General features: G+C 43.0%; 1 protein-coding gene across 1 annotated transcript; it reads left to right on the top strand.

Moving 5' to 3' along the window:
• Positions 1-205: 205 nt before the first annotated feature.
• On the top strand, positions 206-20,579 carry LDLRAP1 (low density lipoprotein receptor adaptor protein 1). The gene is made up of 9 exons (XM_040424463.1): positions 206-389; positions 7,098-7,240; positions 10,343-10,455; positions 11,179-11,293; positions 11,729-11,801; positions 15,743-15,835; positions 17,884-18,008; positions 18,416-18,450; positions 19,704-20,579. The coding sequence occupies exons 1-9, from the start codon at positions 305-307 to the stop codon at positions 19,846-19,848; spliced, it is 927 nt and encodes a 308-aa protein (XP_040280397.1). The 5' UTR covers positions 206-304; the 3' UTR covers positions 19,849-20,579.
• Positions 20,580-21,865: the final 1,286 nt, after the last annotated feature.

The raw sequence follows: 21,865 nt of genomic DNA, 5'->3' as shown, positions 1-21,865 counted from the left end.
GCTGACACCCCTATTACATTTAGTGGTCCTTGTGCTCAGGTAAGTGTCCCCCGCCAGGTGTATGAGTAACCTACACCAGGAGCTCGCCTCACACACTTCTAAAACTAATAGGGAAGTATTGGGTGGGGCGTGTCCGACCGCGGTCAGGTGACCATATTTACATAAATATCACCGCCCTCTCCAGACGTGATCATTCATCGACTCCAGGGAGGGAGGGGGGAAGAAGGCGAAAAGTTTTGCACAAGTTGTGAAGTTGGTGGCAGGGGAGCCGCTGGCCGGGCGGTGGGAGCTGCCCCTCAGCAGGATGGACGCGCTCAAGTCTGCGGGAAGGGCCATCATCAGGAGTCCCAGCATTGCCAAGCAGTCCTGGGGAGGAGGGCGGCACAAGAGTGAGTATATATATCATCTATAGACCTTCTAGGAACTAGTCCGGCGCCGCTCTTCTGTGTATAAAACTACCTCCGTGCGTGCTACCTTTTGGATGTAGCAGAGCTGAGTGTACCTGGTTTCATTAGACTCTATATAATAGTGTTCTCAGGCTGAGTGAAATGGCAAATCCAGCTCTGCTCCCTAAGTCAGTGAGTTTCCTCCCTCTGGTGTAACTGTTTTCCTTGCTGCAGGGGCTGTAAAATAACTGCCAGCGGGAATGGTTTGCTAGGTTTTAGGAATCCCCCACCTGTGCTGTGCCCCTCTGTAATAGTAGTAGTAAATGTGTACAGGCACCAATGTGAAAAGGGAGGGCCCCTCCAAAAGTCTAAATAGTAGAAGAGGTGATGGTGCCACAGACAGTGCAGAAGGAGACAGGACCCTGCCCACGTGGGCTGACAATCTACAAGATCATTTGTGAAGTGTTTAAATGATGTGACTAAAAAAGCCAGCTTCATCCTCGTAGCATTGAATCGATAATCCAGTAGATGCAACGTTTCGGCCTTTTCCAAGCTAAACTCCTGCTGAAATGTTGCATCTACTGTGTTTTTGGCCTTTTATAATCCCCCGCCTATACAAGTGCTGCCTCTTCTATGTGTGATATCGGTACTGTCTGGGATAAGCGGCGCCGGTCATGTGGCAACTAAGTACCAGACATTTAATAGCTAACAGTCAGGCTGTCCGAAGGATGAGTGGATTCGGAGGCCTCTCTGCCCCTAAATTAGCCCATGTGGTTCCAGTCAAGTGAGGTCTCCCTTCTGGACCTGAACCATAAGGCTATATTCACACATGCAGTTTCTTCTCTGACGGTGGCTTAAAGGGATTCTGTCATGACATTTTAGGCCTATAACCTAAACATATGGCCAGGTCTGTACTAATAACCTGAATCCGAAACTGTCCTTATTAGGGTACGTTCACACTAGCGTTTTTCTTTTCCAGCGCTGAGGTCCGTCATAGGGGCTCAATACCAGAAAAGAACTGATCAGTTTTATCCTAATGCATTCTGAATGGAGTGTCAGTCCTTCAGGATGTCTTCAGTTCGGTCTTTTTGACTGATCAGGCTTTTCAGAAAACCGTAGCATGTTGTATTTTTACCTCCGGTCAAAAATCCTGAACGCCGGATCCGGTCTTTTTCCCCATTGACTTGCATTAACGCCGTATCCGGCGCTGTGTGTTCAGTCAAACCGGATCCGGCTTTTGCATGTTAAACCCGAAAAATGTGCAAAAAAAGTTGTCCATAAATGGCGTGTTTTTTTTTTTTTTTTCCCCCACAATGAAAGCACACAGAGCTATGGGGACTGGGTATTGCGGATGTGCTAGCGGCCATCTAGCAACCCATGTCCTCAGCTCTATACCCAAAATCCCGGTGACAGGTTCCCTTTAAGGCTTGTTTCACACTGACGTTACCGGCATAGAATGCTGGGAATCGGCCAGAGGGGAAAAAACTATTTCTCTGGCCAATTCTCAGCATATTTGCAGGGTCACCACTGGACCCTATTATAGTTAATGGGGCTGGACGGTATTCCGGTAACGTCCGGCCAGAACAGCCTGCTGTAATGGCAAACACAAATGTGAAACAAGCCTAAGGGTTAATGTTTTATAACTTTAAAGGGGTTTTCTGTGAGTAAAATGTGACTTGGGCCTCTGGCCTCATTCACACAACCGTTGTTTTGGCAGCTCAGATGCGGACAGCACTCCGTGTGCTGTCAGCATACGTTGCTCCGTTCCATGGTCTGCAAAAAAAACAAAACATAACCTGTCCTATTCTTGTCCGTGCTTTGCGGACAAGAATAGGCAGTTTTATTAACTGACGCATCCGTGTTTTGCAGATCTGCGATTTGCGGACCGCAAAACACATCAGTCGTGTGCATGAGACCTTCTCCTTAGGATAGGTCATCAATATCTGATCAGTGGGGGTCCAGCTTTGGGCCTCTGATCAGCTTTTTGAAGATCTGGCGCTGCGGTCTCTTCCTTGGCCATTCATGTTTATCAGTCATTGTTTGGATCTTTTTGAAAAAAACCATGTGTATGGCATTTCATTACTAAAGCCCCAGTTTAGGCCCCTTTCACACGAGCGTGAAGGATTAGGTCCGGATGCATTCAGGGAAACTCGCACCATTTTGTAAGTTCAGTCAGTTTTGTCTGCAATTGCGTTCAGTTTTTTTCCGCTTGAGTGCAATGCGTTTTGATGCGGTTTTCACGCACGTGATTAAAAAAAAAAAAAAAAAACTGAAGTTTTACAAACAACATCTCTTAGCAACCGTCAGTGAATAACGCATTGTGTCTGCACTTGCTTGCGGATGCAATGCATTTTTCACTGAAGCCCCATTCACTTCTTTGGGGCCAGGGCAGACTATAGAACATGCTGCGTTTTTCACGCAACGCAGAACTGATGCATCAAAAAAAAAACACTCCTGTACACAGACCCATTAAAATGAATTCAGTGCGAGTGCCATCGTTCACGTCACGCATTGCACCCGCGCAGAAAACTCGCTTGTGTGAAAGGGTTATTATGGATCTTGAGATGGTGGATTATTTTTTTACTCTTGATCTATCTGCAAGTTGTATTGGGGTAGGATCCCGCGGTGTGGGTGGCCCCATGCGGTTAAGTCGCACTGACCTGTGGCAATCAGTGTCGGCACAATTTTGCCATAAAATCATGTGGCCCTTGGCTTGACCTCATGGGGCCCTCTTGCACGATGAGGTCCACCCGTTAGACTCCTATTTATTGACTGGCCCTATGCTGTAGACTACATTACCACACAGTCTCTAAGATGGCAGTGGGAAATCTATCCCTGGTAGAAGCGGGCGTGCTGCTTGTAGGCAATGTGTTCATTTCTACAGTGCTCCTTATAAAATGCGTCATGAACAAGACTGTTCCGAAGAAAATGGGTTTCTTATGCCAAAACATGTCGTTTTTGTGCAGGTCTTGTTCATATTCGGAAATATTTGAGTGTCAGGATGTGATATTGGCGGATTTGTGTGTTGCCAGGAATTCCAGGCATGCATGTTTATGCAGACAAGGCGTATCATCTTCCTTCAGATTGCAGAATGCTCAATGCTGTGGTCAAGGGTAGCTGGTGGTTTTCGCTGCCAGGAATGCTTGTGCTGCCAAAGTGAACCCTTAGCGTACCTGGGTACAGGTCATCCACAGATTTCCGTGCTGATTGGTGCAGAAAACAAACCATCTGTTACTTGCAAATTTTTTCGACGGTGTGCTTGGTAATCTGCGAGAAGGCAGCGGCACTCACAGGATAGGTTATCGGTTAAGAAATTTAGTAAAATCTTTAATGGTGGCAGTGATGGTCTCGCCTTACAAGCCATGGTTGGTGGCACTTCTCCTGTGATCAGCAGTGGAATAGGGTAGGCACTCGGTGTACTCTTTAAAAGGGTTGTCTGCTTTTTTACTATACAGATTGGCAGGGGTCTGACTCCTGGCACCCCCTTTGTTTACCTGCAGGCCGCGGCAATTGCAGTGGTGAGCAGGTGTAATTACATGTAGGGCGCCCCTTTCCCTTCTATGGGACGGCTATGTCTGTCCAAGTGAATACTACAGAGCCTTCCCATAGTAGTGAATGGGGACGCCATACTTGTAATTACCCCTATTCACCGCTGCCATTCAGTAGTGTCATTCGTGTTCTAAAAGTGAGTGTTGGGAACCTGCTTTCATAATGATGGCAGCTCAAGCCTGGGAAAGAGTCGCAGCTACCTGAGAAGAGCCGTGGTTATGCCTCATGCACACAACCGTATCCATTTTGCAGGCTGCGTATACGGATACCGTCTGTGTTGCATCCGCGTTTTTTGTGAACCCATAGATTTTATTGGGTCTGTTGTCCGCATTTTGCAGCCAAGTATAGGACTTATTTTTTATTTTTTTTGCAGAATGAACATACGGATGAGAAAAGCGCACAGATCATCCGTGTGCTTTTCGCAATCCATATGTCCGTTCTGCAAAAGAAGTCAATGGATCCACACACAAAAAAATGCGAACAGCACGCGGTCTGCGTTTGTATTTTGCGGACAGTAAAATGGATACAATTGTGTGCGTGATGCCTGTTCTCTTGCTCTTCCCACCCACCAGCTGATTTCTCCTTAATTTTCCCTCCAGAAGAGAAGTGCCAATCAGCTGGTAGGCAGGAGGACATGAATAACGGACTCTCCCCAGGCAGCAATGACTCTCTTCCAAGCCTGGGCTGCGATGGTTACACTGGTGGCTGTCAGCAACCATTGAGTGACACACCACAAAATTGGCATATATGTACCCACTGTATGCTCAGTGAGGGCAACAGATCATTGATATGACACAGATTCGCTTTAAGGCAAGCGGTGCCAAAATCTTCCCCACCCCACCCAGATGGAGGTGTGGGTACAGGAAGTTCTGAGTCAATGCGGCAACGCCTTGTTTACCCCCGTAGGAAACAGTTTGAGAACCTTGTGTGGTCCTCATACACATTAGTTTACGTAGACTTTTATGATGTATTTGTTTCTTGTGCTGACATGTACTAGTCTGATATCAGTAGACATAACTGTTTCTAAGGACCTTCAGGAGCTCTGATATCTGCACACCATTCCATCAGGCATTCATTCTAACTTCATGATCGGACTTCTAGTACTTTAATCTGTTCTATAATTTGTACCTTTACAAAATCCCGGCTCTTTGCTAAGGAGTCCAGTGGACGGGTCTACTGTCCAGTCACTGAATAGGGCTGCCCATCGGACTCCTGATCTCAGAATGAGCAGCAATTTAAATAAATAAAAAAAATTAAGTTTTACAGAATATTTTTTCCCCCCACAGATATGGAGGGGACTTTATCATGAAGTGAATATGTGAAGTCAGTTTAAGTCTGCGGTGGTGTACTTCATGCCACATTATCAAATGCCACATGTTGATAAATTTGTCTTTTTATTTTTAAAGTCTCCGAAGTGAAACTCATTAACATGACCCATATTTTTGAACAGGAATGGTGTAAAAATGCAAAAAGTCACAAGCCCCATTTTGCGACTTTTTGAAGCCAGAATTCTAGAGTGCAGACGTGCGAAATTGGGGCGTATGTATCACCATGTTCAGTGTGACCAGTTCCCTTTAAATGACTTCAGTAATTGCTGCTCACTCCCATGCAATCCCATCTGTGGTGCAGCAATGCTCCTGCAACCCAAACAAGTATGTAGGTCTGACGGCAGCATTGTGTAAGCGACCTTGTGTCTGGGCACTTGGCTTCCTGCTAATGTAAGTAATGACAGTCCAATGGCCCTTGTTCAAGTTGTCGTTCTGTAATGTGGACAGTTATTGCGCTGTGTGTTGGTTAAGGTGACCTCAAGTGTCTTCATTTTGTTGTCTGGCTCCTCGAGTCATTTTTCTTGTAAAACTTCTTTAGACTTTAAAGGGCCTCAGTCAGAAGATTTGTACCTATGAAAGTGGCTGATCAGTTGCATCTGTGGTGGTCCCATGTGTGCTCGCATTGCTGGGAAAAATGGTCTTACTATATGCAAATGAGCTTCTAGGAGCAACAGGGGCGTTGTCGTTACTCCTAGATACTTGGCTTTTTCTTCAACGACAATGCCCCTGTTGCTCATACCAAGGACAGCTGCTATACAATGTAGGGCACTGTGCTTGGTAAGCTGCGAGAAGGTGGGACGCTACTGTGAGCACAGGTGCCTTCTCAAACAGCTGATCGACGGGGGGTCCCATTTGTTGGACCCCCAGTGATCAGATACTGATGACCTATCCTGAGGATAAGTCGTCATTATCAAATTCTCAGGAAAACCCCTTTATAACCTTTTAGGGCTTGTCTGGGATTTATTTTTTTATTCTCGGACAACCGTTCAAGTATTAAGACATCTGTCAGCAGATTTGTACCTATGACATTGGCCGACCTGTTACATGTGCACTTGGCAGCTGAAGGCATCTGTGTTGGTCCCATGTTCATATGTGCCTGCATTGCTGAGAAAAATAATGTTTTCATATATGCAAATTGGCCTCTAGGAGCAATGGGAGCATTGCCGTTACACCTAGAGACTGAGCTCCCTATGCAGCTGACAGGGCCAGGCAGTATAAATGTTATCACACCTGGTCCTGGGATAGTGCAGAGGGAGCTGAGTCTCTAGGAGTAACGACAACGCCCCCATTGCTCCTAGAGGCTCATTTGCATATATTAAAACTTTTTATTTTTCTCAGCAATGCAGGCACATATGAACATGGAACCAGCACAGATGCCTTCAGCTGCCGAGCGTGCGTGTAACAGATCAGCCAGTGTCATGGGTACAAATCTGCCGACAGATGCCCTTTAAGTGCTGAAATATAGTATGTGTGTGAAGGAGCACTCCCTCCATTATTTTTTTTTTTTATTTCCAGTGCATTCCAATAATAAACCATTGTGTTAAAATGAGATGCTGTAATGCTAACTAACTATGATTTATGTAATGCACAATAAGTTAAGAACTGTTTGCAGTCTCCAAAGGCTAATTAGTTGGATGGAGGGAGGGCATCTATGGCTCCCCGGTTAAGGTTTCCAAGTGCAGTTCAGTTTGCCAATCAAGATCATTGCCGTAAAGTGGCGACTGTCCCATAAAATGCTTACTGTGATCAAACTATTGTACTGCGTTTTTGCTCAAGTTCACTTGTGTTCATGGGAACTATAAAGGCATTTCACAACCTTATGTTTTATTTCTAGAGCTTCCTGAAAACTGGACTGATACCAGGGAAACTCTGTTAGAAGGAATGCTGTTTCATCTGAAGTATTTGGGCATGACCTTGGTGGAACAACCAAAAGGGGAAGAATTATCTGCAGCTGCAGTGAAGAGGATTGTAGCAACAGTATGTGTGTAATATTTCCATTGTTTGGCAAGGGAAAGAGAACCTTGTTTTCACAGCCAAGAATAATTCATCCACGCAATGTGCATGCAGCTACAAGAAAATGTCAATCTCATGAAATACCTTGTGATTTCATACTTGCATACAGTATTTAACACTTGATTTACATTTCATATGGGTGTTTGATCTGTGTAGTCTAATGCTTAAGACTAGGGCATTATGTATGTTCACCTGCCTTTGCTTTTCCTGCTATTTTTTTTAATAGCGTTCTAAGAACCTGTTCATAGTTGGGCCATAGTTTGGAAGGGTAGGGCTTTCACGACAGGCTGGAATTCCATCCAAACATACAATGGTGCTTGAAAGTTTGTGAAACCTTCAGAATTTTAAATATTTTTTGCATAAATTTGACATAACTACATCAGCTTTTCACACCAGTCCTAAATGTAGATAAGTGTATCCAAATGGGTCAAACCTTAGACTGTCTTGAAGAAAATGATACAGTATGACATGTCGGAGTGGCAAAAGTATGTGAACCTTTAGGATTTGGAGATAATTTGAAGGTTAATTTAGTCAGGTGTTTTCATTCACTGGGATGTCAATAAGGTGAGTGGGCAACCGGTTTCATTTAAAGAACGGGGATCTATCAAAGTGTGATCTTCACAACACTTGTTCTTGGAAGTGTATCATGGTACAAACAAAGACTTCAGATGAAGCGTTGTTGATGCTCATCAGACTGGAAAAGTTTACAAAACCATCTCTAAAGAGTTTGGACTCCACAATCCAGAGTGAGACAGGGTGTGTACAAATGGAGAAATATCAAGACCATTATTGCCATCCCCAGGTGTGGTGGAACAACAAAGAGCAAAGTGTCTAATAGTCTGTGAAGTTAAAGGAACCCAAGCTAAACTGTAAAAGCAACACGGAGGTGATAGTATCCTGGCTTGGGCGTGTTGCACTGCCTGTAGGCTAGGACAACTTGCCATCATTAATGCATCAATGAATTTTGAATATGGGCGCATTCACATGACTGTATTTTGCAGTCTGCAAAACGTGGGTCTGCAAAATACAGATGACATCTGTGTGATCACGTTGCGTTTTTTTTTTTTTTGTGGAAGTGAGTTTAATGAGTCCATGGTCTGCATTTTTCGGCCAAGATTAGGATATGTTCTATCCTTTTGCGGAACGGACCTATGGGTGCAGAAAGCACACAGATGAGCGGTGTGCTTTCTGCATCTGTATGTCCATTCTGCAAAAGAACATATGCTATTCTTGTTTTAGTCATGCAAAAAATGCAATACAGGCCCTCGCATGGATGTCATCTGTATTTTGCAGATCTGCGTTTTGCGGACAGCAAAAACATACAGTTGTGTGCATGAGGCCTTATACCAGCCAATTCCAAAGGAAAACGTCAGGACATCTGCCTGAGCAAAATCTCAAGAGAACGTGGGTCATTCAGCAAGACAACAACTAAGCTCACAAGTTGTTCTACCAGAGTGGTTAAAGTAGAATAAAGTTAGTTTTGGAATGTCCGAGTCCTGACCTTCAACCAATAGAAATGTTATGGATGTGTGTAGCTCATCTGTGGAAAGCCACCAACACCAGAGTTGAAGCTGTCTTGTATGGATGAATGGGCTGAAATTTCTCTAAGCCGATACTAATCGATAATTGCTGGAAACATTTATCTGTAGTTATTGCTGCACAAGAGGGTCACATCTGATACTGAAAGCAAAAGTTCACATCCTTTTACCACTCAGACATGATATTGGATAATTTTCCTCAATATATAGGTGACCAATTCTAATATTTTTACTCATTTGGTTCTTTCTTTTAACTCTAGTTTTAGGATTTGTGTAAAGAAGAAAAATGTAGTTTTAAATCAAATTCATGTAGAAAGAATATTCTGAAGGATTCGCAAACTTTCAAGCTCATCTATATATTGAGCAGGTTGGATAAAGTTGCTGACAACTCCTACAGGATTCTCCCTTGCATTTGTCTCGTCCGAGAAGACTCCTTTACAAAAAAGTGTCTGCAGGGGGAAATCTGCTAACAGTCTTGGGTCCTACAATTGGCACCCGTAGTGGAAGTATTAAATGGTGGCCATTTAGATGAATAGCCATCCATGTAATACAAGGATGGCTCAAGTCTGCCAGATCTCTCTGATCTATATATGCCTTTTAACAGGGCATATGGATTTGGCTAGTCTTCATGAGACAATCCCATTGAGCAATCAGCTGCCAGCCTTGCAACATTTAGCTTATTGGTCTAAGGCCTCATGCGCACTACTGTCCATATGTCAGTCCACAGACCACATATCTACACAATACAGATATCTTCACCCTGCATTTTACACACTTTGATGAATGGGACATGTTCTGTAACTTACAGAACAGCCACCTGGATCAGCAAAAAAAATGCAGATGTGTGCATGACCCAATAGAAATGTGTTACTGCGCTATCTGTCAAAAATGAGGACCACACAAAGGCCCATATTTACTGATTTACAGTGCCTCATGCTGGATGATAAATGTGTCTGGATAGATATTTTTCTGACTCTATATTAACTATTGATTGGCTTAGTTTTTAGACAGTATTTTTACACCAGAATTGTGGCACAACCTTAGCACTTTCTGGGGAAACGCCACACTGTTTGCGCGGAGTCTGTCCCCAATTTTGAGCAAGTCCAAAAAGTGTAGAGATCTTTAGTTGTGCCAATTTGGGCCACTTCAGATGATGCAGACACATTAGTACAGTGTAGTTTTATCCTTTTTACTAGGAGCACAATACAGTTATTCCAGGTCTACTATGCCTTGTGCCTACAATCAAAGCCTCAGCTGACCCCAGTTCTATAGCGTGCACACGGCTCTTTGGATGTCTAAAGTAGTCTGACTTTCAAGTAACTCTGTCATCAGTTTAGCTTTCTCACGTACGTGCTTTAGAGGAAGTAATTTTTCAAAAGGAAATGGCAGAAACTGTCTCAGAAGTAAGACCTGTCAATAGTAGATTGTGTTGCTGACCATAGGAAACCGTGTGGAAAACATGTTAGAAAGACCTTTGCTTGCTTAAATTGTGCATGTCCATCAAATTCTCATTTTCCCAATCTCTAAGGCCAAAGCAAGTGGGAAGAAACTACAGAAGGTGCTTTTGAAGGTCACTCCCAGAGGCATAATACTTTATGACAGTGTCACCAACAAGTTGATTGAAAACGTGTCAATTTATCGGTAAGTAAATAAGATGCCTACCCCACTATTTGAAATGGAAAGACTTAAGACCAGGCCTGCTTGGGCCTTTAAAAGGTTATCGCACAAAAGTACTATCATATCCACTGGATAGGTGATGATTGCATCATGGGTGGTCCAACCACTGGAATCCTCAGGGCTCACAAGAATAAGAGATCCCTGCATACGCCCTCTGGTATGAAGTTGTGGTGCCTGTTTGTCCTCTGACTGTCTATCCTACAGTGACTGGAGCAGTGGACTGATACACACTGCTGACAGTACTGCTCCATTCAGAGGAGACTCTTGGACCTCTTGCTCTCAGGATCTGAGTCTTTGCATTTGGATCCCTTCAATCCTAAACATTATCTTGTGGATAATCCTCTCTATTACTAAGTGTTTGGTTTAAAAAAACAAAGCCCACAAAATCTTACTAAATGTGGCATAATTGACATGGTAAATTCTACAGTTCAGTACAATTATGGTGATGCCATACTTATACTATTTAACTTCAGTTGGGCTTTTGGTATTTTTGACAACCAGAATGGTGCTGCCCTTGCCATCTAAAACTGGACCCCTTACCGGAAATTGATTACCACAGATATGAGCGGTCTATAAAGGTTAATGTGTGACCAAACCCAGTATTTTAATGTGTTCATTTTTAGATTTGTTTTATTTGTTTAGTTTTTGTCACTGACAATAGTGTATTATTGCCTTCTCATCTTTCAGAATATCCTATTGTACAGCAGATAAGTTACACGACAAAGTTTTTGCCTACATTGCCCAGAGCCAACAGAACGAAACCTTGGAGTGCCATGCTTTTCTCTGCACAAAGCGGAAAATGGTAACCTTGACTTTATGATTAGATAGTTGTGTGTTTTTCTTCCCTCCTCTACCCCTTTAGGTTTTATACATTTAATGCTGCTAAAAACAGACTCTTATACTCATTTTTGACCTTTGGCATGAAATATTCAGATCTTAGATGTACATCTATCACTATGAATTCATGCAGTACATACAAACATAGCACCTATATACTGTATGTTCTCATCTAGAATCTGGCATTGGTAGATCTAACAGCCCAAAGTGATGGAAGGGATTGAAGGGGAAATATCTAGCCTTGTATGACATGTTAGTTTTGTAGTGCACTGCTGCAAGAATGTTCCCTAGCAAGCCAGCATGTAATGGACAAAGCGTTTTTCAGGGAAAGCATTCCTCTTGTCCAGACCTCTTTATATTAACCTAATGAGCTGTATATGAACCTTTTTGTCTTTTATAGGCACAAGCAGTTACTTTAACAGTTGCACAAGCTTTTAAAGTGGCATTTGAATTTTGGCAAGTTTCCAGAGAAGGTAAGTGTGACCATTTTAACTTGACCCTCTTACCAGAAGAAAACACTGCTGAGAATCCTGACTGTTACCGTAGTGTTCTTCTGGCTGAAGCATAACTTGAGAACATAAGGGGACATTTCATAGGCCAGTCTTTATAACTTCGGTGCATCTTACTCAAACACCTCAAAATGAGCACCTGATGTGTGTTAAACGGCAGAAATACAAATTTATGGCTGATCACAACAGGCATAGATTTCTATTACATTAATGTCCTAAATTTAAATAACTCTATTGGGCAATTAGTAACCTCAACAAAACTTGTACCCCATGAACTGGTGCAGATCAATAAATATATTCCCCCCCCCCCCCAGTATGCGAAGTCTTCCTCTTTGGTCATAATCTTATGTCTTTCATACATAAAGGGAGTCTTTCATCAGGAGAATCGCTGCTAAATCAGACTCAATGCCTTGTAGGGCTAGCTCCGCATTATGCAGTGATGCCTTTCACTTAAGGCTACTTTCACACCTGCGTTTGGTGCGGATCCGTCTGGTATCTGCACAGACGGATCCGCACCTATAATGCAAACGCTTGGATCCGTTCAGAACGGATCCGTTTGCATTACCATGAACAAAAAAAAATAAAATCTTTTTTTTGTTTTTTTTTTGTTCATGATAATGCAAACTGATCCGTTTTGACTTTACATTGAAAGTCAATGGGGGACGGATCCGTTTGAAAGTTGAGCCATACTGTGTCAACTTCAAACGGATCCGTCCCCATTGACTTGCATTGTAAGTCTGGACGGATCCGTTTGCCTCCGCACGGCCAGGCGGACACCCGAACGCTGCAAGCTGCGTTCAGGTGTCCGCCTGCTGAGCGGAGGACAAACGGAGCCATACTGATGCATTCTGAGCGGATCCGCCTCCACTCAGAATGCATTAGGGCTGGACGGATCCGTTCGGGGCCGCTTGTGAGAGCCTTCAAACTGAGCTCACAAGCGGAGCCCCGAACGCTAGTGTGAAAGTAGCCTTAGCGATGTCAGTGTTACATCTGCAAGAAAATTTTTTTTTTTTTTTTTTTTATAATTTGTAACTGCCTGTCAGCAAAACAGACAAGAGAGAGTTGTTTTTTTTTTTTTTTGTTTCGCCCCCCCCCCCCAAGCCCCATTGAAATGAATGGTTCTGCATACGGATGTGAAAAAAATAAAAGAAATAATTAAAAAAAACTGAAGAAAAATGTTTGTGTGCATGGGCCTTAACGTATCTGCAGTAGCTGTGTGCTCAGGTATTAACACAGTGAATGGAGTCTGAAGCAGAATGCTTAATCGACAGTGTAGCAACTGTGAGCTGCAGTTACCCAGCATGACCACTACCCAGACAATGGCGCTGTGCTTCTGGTTATGCTGATGGACGCTGCAATCGGCAGATCAGTGGGGGTTGCTTTTTGTTGGACTCCTACCGATCTGGTATTGGTGACCACTATAGAACATCTAGTAATCGCTCTGGGGCCAGTCTGATCTGGATGGACGCATGTCTTTTATAAGATGTACAAACTGATACTATGTTACCTTTGAGAAATGTTGGCTGAACCTTCTTATTTTCTTTTGTTTTGATCACAAGTAATCCATTGTACTCAGGGTTTTGCAGCTTGCAGACTTCTGGATAGTCTTCATTGTGGTGTTTGTTTTTACCTAGTCAGAAGTACATGTGACTATGGGAGACTTTCCAATATCTTACTATTTGGGCTGCATCCTCCTTGCCTTCCAACAGCATGTAGATCCTCTTTCCCTACATGTAGGCTCCCTGTAAAGATGATTCACTGATTGAGATAGAATTGGATTACGTTCACCTCAAAACGCTTATCACTGAACAATAGAACGTTTGTGTGTATATATTTAAAATGTTGAACTTTATTAATACACCTTAAAAAATTAGAACGAGAGTGACTTCCTATGCAAAATAATGTTCACAATAAGGGTTATACCTTGTATAGCTATTAGGGCTGCACGATAAATCGAAAAAATAATCGAATCGTGATAATCGGCAATGCGATATGGCGATTTGGCCGACCCGAAAATGCCGCGATTATATATGAAGGGGCCCCGCGCACATAACTGGCTTTGTGTGTAAAGTATTTTACTAGTGTGTGAAACAATCTCCTATTGATAACAGGTCCAGCCTCTGTACTCACTGTCACTATGAATGCACTGCAGCGAGCGGACCGGCCGGCGCGTGACTGACGTCACTTAGTAACGCTCCTGCTTCCTGAAGTGGGAGGAGCGTTACTAAGTGACGTCAGTCACGCACCGGCCGGCTCGCTGCAGTGCATTCATAGTGACAGTGAGTACAGAGGCGGCCATGTTATCAATAGGAGAGAGATTGTTTTACACACTAGTAAAATACTTTACACACAAAGCCAGTTATGTGCACGGTTTAGGACACATGAGGGGACACAAAGCCATGAGGGGAACCAGCATAAGATGCTATGTCTTATGCTGCCCCCCCCATGTGTCATAGCACACATCCCCCCCCCCCCCCCATAACAGCCTCCTCCGCAGATCCCCCCCCCCCCCCCCATAACAGCCTCCTCCGCAGATCCCCCCCCCAACAACAGCCTCCTCCGCAGATCCCCCCCCTCCATAACGGCCTCCTCCGCAGATCCCTCCCCCCCCCCCCCCCCCCCCCCCCCCATAACAGCCTCCTCCCCAGCCGTGTCAGCGGCTCATATGGGAAAATCCAAGCAAATAGACCTCTAGCACAATTCTCTTAAATATTGCATCGCATATCGTTATCGCAATTTTTAGGGCCCTAATCGCAATCGCACAAAATTCCCATATCGTGCAGCCCTAATAGCTATGAATGCAACAATTGGCACTAATTCTGGTCAGAATGTACTCCCACCCCTATCACTTTATGCGGGGTACGTGGAGGAGGTATCTCTGCCAAAATTTAGCTTGCAAGGTGATAGGGGTTTATCAATTGTAGAGCATCCACCAATTTTAGGATGTGATGCATCCACAAATAAAGAAGGACCGAGCACAGGGCGGACAAAACTACTTCCAGGGAGAAGTGGGCAGAAATGCTATATACAGTGTTCAATAAAAGCGTTGGTAATGTCGCCCTCACACAGATGATGCAGTGCCCGGGACGGCACAGCGCCCTACACCTTGCAGCTTCAGTCTGTGTATGCCTATGTATCGCCCATTATATGCTCAAGGCGTTTCTTTAGGGTAAATCATCAGGAGCTGAGGGCTTAGACAGACAACACTGACAAACATGTGGATTAATAAAGGTCAACATTTTAAATATATACACACAAACATTCTATTGTTCAGTGATAACTCCCTGTAAAGATACAGAATCTAACAGATCTGTCTTGTCCGAAGTGAGATGCAGTATCTTTAACTTTTGTGTAAGGGTAAATTCACTTACTTGTTGCAGAAAATCTGCATTGGGTTATTTTGGCAGCAAGCACAGGGACTTCTGCAAGCCCCATTCAGAAGATGGCAACAATTGGGTGAATTCACATGCAGAAGATTTGTTGCAGAAATTCCTGCAACAAATCTACTGCATGTGAATTCACCCAAGACTCAGAAAATGGCAGGGGACGCCATCTGATGGCGCATGTGCTCACACGGCAAAGCCCAGAGGGCCCACTCGCTGAGCAAGCAAGGAGAGAATGTGTCCATCTTTAGAGGCACCAGCAGAAGAAAAGGCCTGCAATACTCAGCTTTGGACACAACACTACAAATATATCTACAGTTCTTTTTTTTTTTACGATTGGTAAATTTTCAGTTATCGTGGTATTTAAAGGTTTTGTTAAATCGTGGTCATCTGATGTTCTGTTCAGTTGGAGGCTTGAGTTCATAAGCTATGTCTGTGTGCAATATTAAATTGTTTTAGTGCCTTCACACTTCCATTTTGGATTGGCCAATTATTGCTAGACGTTTTATTTGTTTTCTACAGGTAAAGAGAAGAGGGAAATATCTGGCTCTGATGGTGAAGGCACAAGTAGTTCTCAGTCAGAAGGGTCATCAAGTATTGCTAGCCTTAAAGGAGGTGAGTCTGTGATGTCGTCAGACCATAAAGTCTCTTACATTGCAGGAATGGTGCGGTCATTGGCTTGCTGTATAACCCAGTTCTGTTTTAGTTGGACAGATTGCCAGAAAATGTCTGGCAAAGTGCGGCAACTTATTCGGATCATGAACTAGCCATCATATTAAACACATCTATGGTGTAAAATAAATCTAGATAGGGCAGCCGTGATACAGCGCAGGACCACGTGGCTATGGCAGCTGATATTTTCTTAGCTCACTACAGATGGATTGGTTATTCTGTGTACATTGTTAATGGCTGCCTGTACCTGATGAAAATAACTTGCATGCTGTTCTGGAGGAGCAGCGAATAGGACATAAAGCAAGTGTAGCATTCAGGTACAGCTACTGGGAGCATTGATCATGTAGATAAAAGGTTAATACAAAGCACTTACTAATGTCTTGTAGCCATATTGCTTGCCTTTGTGGCTGGATTAATTTTTCCATCATATTATACACTGCTAGTTTACATGGTTATGGTCAGCCCTGTAATCCAGAAGCAATGGTTAGTTTGCATACTGTAGGAAAAAAACTACACTGTAACATGCCACCAGAGGCCCAGTGCCTTTTTTCCTTTACTGTGCGAGCACGACCCACACTGATGGATTACTGGGTGGCTGTAACCATGGAAATGAGCAGTATATAATGTGAGGAAAAATGAGTCCAGCCAGCAAGGAGGTAATATGGATAATACATTAGTAAGTAGCGTGTATTAACTTCCTCTACATAATGTTTGCTGTAGTGGGACAACCCCTTTTTTTAAAGGGGTTGTCCAGGTTCAGAGATAAACCTGGACATAACTCCCATTTTCACCCCGATGGCCCCCCTGACTTGAGCATCGGAGATCCGGTGACGTCACCGGCACTGATGGGTGGGATTTAGCGCTGCTCTAGCCAGTAAAACAGCTAGGGCAGCGCTAAAGCCTGCCCATCAGAGCAGGTGAAGTTTCCGCCCGGCAGTGTGTTATGATAAACAAAAGAGCCCGTGCCCTGCGCTAAGGCGAGCATGAAGTGTACTATGCTAAGTCAGGGGGGCTGCCGGTGTAAAAAATAAAGCTATGTCCGGGTTCCGCTCTGAACCCGGACAACCCCTTTTAAGGGTCCCATGGTTTTGTGTGAAGGCTGCCTGTTCACGATGTGGCCCCAGCAGGGGGATCCACATGCGGCACACCTGTCAGTGCTATTTGTGTTAAACTTTCCCCTCCTGGCTGTACCTGAATGCTGCACGTCTTAGTTTCTCTGCTCCTCCAGAACTGCTTGCAAATATGGCATTTAGGTATGGCCAGAAGGGTTTGAAACTAAAGGGCATGTACAGATGCTGCCCAACCATTACAGGTGCAAATTGGCAAGCAATCCCACATCTTGTACGGGCAGCCTTACATCAATATCTTGAGACCCTTCTCCAATTACTGCTTAATAACCAAATCTGTTTCTAATGAAATAAGAGAATAAAGCTGGCACAGTTCTCTACCAAGTCAGCCGTACCGGCCTGCTGTGCTTGCCTTATGTCCTACTTTTTTGCTCCTCTACAACTGCTTTTCTCAGGGAGAGTGCATGTGGCAAACAGCACCCCCTCTTCTCCAGCTCTGCGTGCTGTGCAGGGTGATATCGGTATGTGTGAGTACAGCAACCTTCTAGATAGACTTCGTTATAAACCTGAAACCCATCGTATGTGTAAGATGCACAGCTCGGGCTGTGCTGGGTGCGAAGCTTGACATCAATTTTGTTAACGTCTCCCTTGAGTGTATTATACTCTGTTTTAATCTGTGCTCAAGCTTCTCTCTACTTTGTATCTATCGGCATTTTAGAGTCTGTAATCTATACGTATTATCCCTTGTGTCACTTTGGAGAATAAAATCTAAAATAACAGTAAATTTTAGCCCCAAGGACAATAATTGTTCCTGATCACTGATGTTTTGGCAAGCGTGGTTAGCGCTGATTAAATTGGCACCAGATTCCTGAAGATTTTGAGGTTTCTCACATTTTGAATCTGTTTGTTTTTAATTTCACTTAGCTACAGGTAATCTGTTAGACTTGGAAGAAGCAACCAAAACATTTGATGCATTAAATGCCAGCGACAATCATTTTGAAGGTATATTTGGTCAAAATGCCCCCAACGAGAACAACAATGTAATGTGGGTAAGTAGAGCATGATGTCCTCTAAAAGCTCAGCTATCTAAAAAAAAAGATGTATACACGGAGGAAACTTGCTGGATGAGTCCTGTAACATCTAACTTCTGTTCATTTTTACAAGCCGCCATCATAAATGTTGTATTCAGTGGGGTCCCAGCTGGAGGACCCCTTTTTGATGGCGTGTTCTAGCAATGTGCTGTCAATCATGATTATGGGATCCCTAAAACAATTTGGGTAATGTTCATAACTATCTGTTTTCTTGGTGGTATGATTTGAACATTTTTTTTCTTTTGTGCTACAATCCAGGAAAACGTGTTTTGAATAATCTGTACCCCCTTACAAAGCACGGTAAACAATAGCCTTCATTGGAAATACTCCATCTTTATGCATTTTTTCTTCTTCCTCCTGTGCAGGAACTTGATGATGGACTTGATGAGGCATTTTCCAGGTAATGTGTTAGAGGCTGCTGAAAAAAAATGTTAACGGCATTTGCAGGTTATTGAGCTGGAGCATGTTATGCAGTTCATTAGCATAAAATAGCTTGCCTTGAATGTCATAGGGCTCCCTTTCAGCCTAAGGCCAGCATAGTTAGTACATGGGCCTTAATAGCAATTTTTTTTTATTATTATTTTTTTTTTAAACCTGCTAATGTTAAGCGGATGATATAATAAGGCAGACTATTGGCTGAAGTCTCTTACCATTTTAGCCCAACTGGAAAACCTTTTTACCTTCCGAGGTTAATGTTAAAAACACCACTTTTAGGCCCCCTGCACACAAACGTGTGCTTCCCGTTGACCGCATTTGCGGATCCGCAATACACGGGTGCCATTCCGTGGGCATTCCGCATCACGGATGTGGACCCATTCACTTGAATGGGTCCGGAGATGCGGAATGGAAGCATGGAACGGAACCCTACGGAGTGCTTCAGTGGGGTTTCCTCCCGTACTTGCGTTCCGCAAAAAGATAGGACATGTCCTATCTTTTTGCGGAACAGCCGAATCGCAGACCCATTCAAGTGAATGGGTCCGCTGCGGCTGCCCCACGGACTGTCAGATAGGTGTGGGTCCCACACTTTACCCCAATCGAAAGAGTGCATGCTTATCGTGCTCTCCATTCACTTCTACAGAAGTTCAGAAAAGAGCCGAGTGTGCTCGTCTACTGTATTTCTGAAACTCCCATAGAAGTGAATGGAGAGCGCACTGCATGTGTGGCCGCCTCTTCATTTACCTCTACGAGAGTTCCAGAAATTTTCAGCAGTCCCATAGAAGTGAATGGAAGATGGCCGAGCTTCATTTTGGAGGCCCCATTCTAGAGAGGTCGGTCCCAGAGGTGGGAAAATTTTACGCAACCAGATTTGAAACGTGTTGGTAGGGATTGGGAAACGGCACTCGACTGCAAGTTTACCTATTATTATTATTATTATTATTTATTATAATTTTTTTTTTTTTTTTAATTTAGTCCAGAGATTTGCCACATTAGCTCTTGCTGGACCACACATTTGGTACATTGCTTGACAATTTTCTTAACTTTTTATACTACCTATTGGCTGGCTTACTTGACATTTTGAACCTAATGCAATTTTATAAAATGCACCAAAATGGAAGCATGCATGTTGTCCTATATGGTAAAACTTATTATTGGGGTCTGATTACAAAAAAAGCTATACCTTGGTTTGACTGGAGCTTTTATTTTGACCCATAGACTTGCAGAGTCCAGGAACAACCCTCAGGTTCTCGACATCGGAGTGACTGAGAATGATATCCAGCCTGATGAATGCTTCTCCCCTACTACTTGGGACAGAATGGAGTTGAACCCTGCAGATGGAGATGAACTGTTTACATTCTGACATTGATAAATTGGTCTTCTGGTTTTCAGTGCAATAGTCCCTACAAGAGCAAATAAAATATCTGATAATGAATGCATTTGACGTGGGACCGTAAAACCAAAGCTTTAACATAAGTCTTATTTTCCACAATATAATGTCGGAAAGTAGACTAGTGAGAGAAATTATATATTTTTACATACAGTGGCATGCCGTGGCTTTCTTTCTGGAATAACAAGAGTTAAATAACATTTCATTGTAAACCCATAAAGAACTTGCATTTGAACTGTTTGGAAATATAATGTTACAACAACTTTTTGCTTCAGTATTTAAGCTTTTTTTTTTTGTAAGTATTTTATTACTTTTGGCTAATAAGCAGCCAACTGTAATCAAAGATATGATATACATTTGCTCTGGTCATTCACAAGCTCATTTTTAGGGTGTTTTTATTATTTTTCCCTAGTCTTCACGCTGATATATACAGTATTTTTTGACAACTTTTTTTTATATATATACTTACATTACATTATCGCACTTCAGTGAGGACTGCACTTTTAAGTTTTTTTTTTTTTTTTTTAATGAACAAAATGGAGACTGAAAATATTCATCCTGCTTGCATGCTTTATATATATTTTTTTTATTTGTTTAATACTGTGCAGGTGAATGCAGAATTCTGCATATACCAAGAAATTAATGTTTCAAGTGTTCCATGTCTAACTTGCACAGTCTTAATGTTTTCAATTCTTCCCTCATTAGATACCATATATTTTTGTTGATGTAATGAGCACTTTTTTTTTTTTTTTTTTTTTTGCACCTTCAGGACCATCTCATGTGGGGCTGGTGACAGGATTAACACTAACATTGCACAAGTAAATCCGTTACAATTTTGATCCAACTACTCATTTTTCAAACACTGAATGCTTACAACAGATTCTTTCACCCTTCCCAATTTATGTAACTGACGAGCAAAAAAACATTTCAAATTCAAACTTCATTGGATATTTTTGGGTGGTGTCATGATCTGGGTTGTTGTAAAAATTGAAGCCTGTGTATGTTCTTGACTTTTTTTTTATGTTGAAATCCTTGCGATAGAAGTAACTTACAATATTTTCTAAATGTGCATTGTAATACAACTTTTTATTACTTGAATGTAACATGAGACAATCATTCTAGAATATATTCTGCTTAAAACCTAAAATTATATATGGATGTTTGTTTGTCTTGGTACATATTCTTAAACCTGATTTTAAAGTCCTTCTCGTCAGTTGTGAGATGGGAGAAATGGCATCTTTTCTAAATCTCTGATCTGGAGATGAAAACAAAGATGGCTTTATTCTGACTTGTTAGAGGTTATCATGGTTCTTGTTGGATTTATCATGGTCCTTTTAACCTCTTAAAGGACCCATGATATACATGTACGTCATATCTGGCTGGGATTCAAAGACCAGTGATGTACATGTACGTCATGCTGATAAGGCAGGGGAAGGAGCTGCGCCTGCCCGATCAGCTGTAGGGGTCCGGCAGTCACTGATAGCCAGACCCCTGCTGGCATCGATGTAAACCGATGCCGGCGCATTAACCCTCGCAGTGCTGGGGTCACCGCAGCACGTGCAGGGTGGCTATCGGTGCAGTTGTGACGGGGACCCGATGGCAGGGAAGGCAGCCCGATGCCTTCCCTAGGCATTGTGGCTTCCTTCAGTGACAGCCTGTGAGTGTATTACAGTGTGTAATACACTTACAGCCAATGCATCGCAGTACAGTAATGCATTGTAAAGGGGATCAGACCCCCAAAAGTTGAAGTCCCAGAGTGGGACAAAAATAAAATGAAAAAAGAAGTTAAAAAAAGTTACAAAAAAAATTAGGTTTCAAGTAAAAAAAAGCATTTCCCAAAATAGGGGGGGGGGGGGAAGAGAGAACAGTAGACTGGGTATCGACCGGCTCTACAAAAAAAAAATCACATGACCTAACCCCTCAGGTTAAGGCCTCATGCACACGACAGTATTTTTTCACGGTCCGCAAAACGGGGTTCCGTTGGTCTGTG

Source organism: Bufo bufo, chromosome 3 (genome assembly GCF_905171765.1).
Source record: "Bufo bufo chromosome 3, aBufBuf1.1, whole genome shotgun sequence".
NCBI classification, from domain to species: domain Eukaryota; kingdom Metazoa; phylum Chordata; class Amphibia; order Anura; family Bufonidae; genus Bufo; species Bufo bufo.
Note: the sequence above shows the minus strand (reverse complement) of the source record. Positions and strands in the feature narration are given on the sequence as shown.

Excerpts from the sequence above, each read along its gene's own strand:
- LDLRAP1 (XM_040424463.1), top strand. The coding sequence starts at position 305 with ATGGACGCGCTCAAGTCTGCGGGAAGGGCCATCATCAGGAGTCCCAGC. Across the intron at positions 11,802-15,742 it reads TTGGCAAGTTTCCAGAGAAG|GTAAAGAGAAGAGGGAAATA; the intron begins GTAAGTGTGACC and ends TGTTTTCTACAG. Across the intron at positions 15,836-17,883 it reads TATTGCTAGCCTTAAAGGAG|CTACAGGTAATCTGTTAGAC; the intron begins GTGAGTCTGTGA and ends AATTTCACTTAG.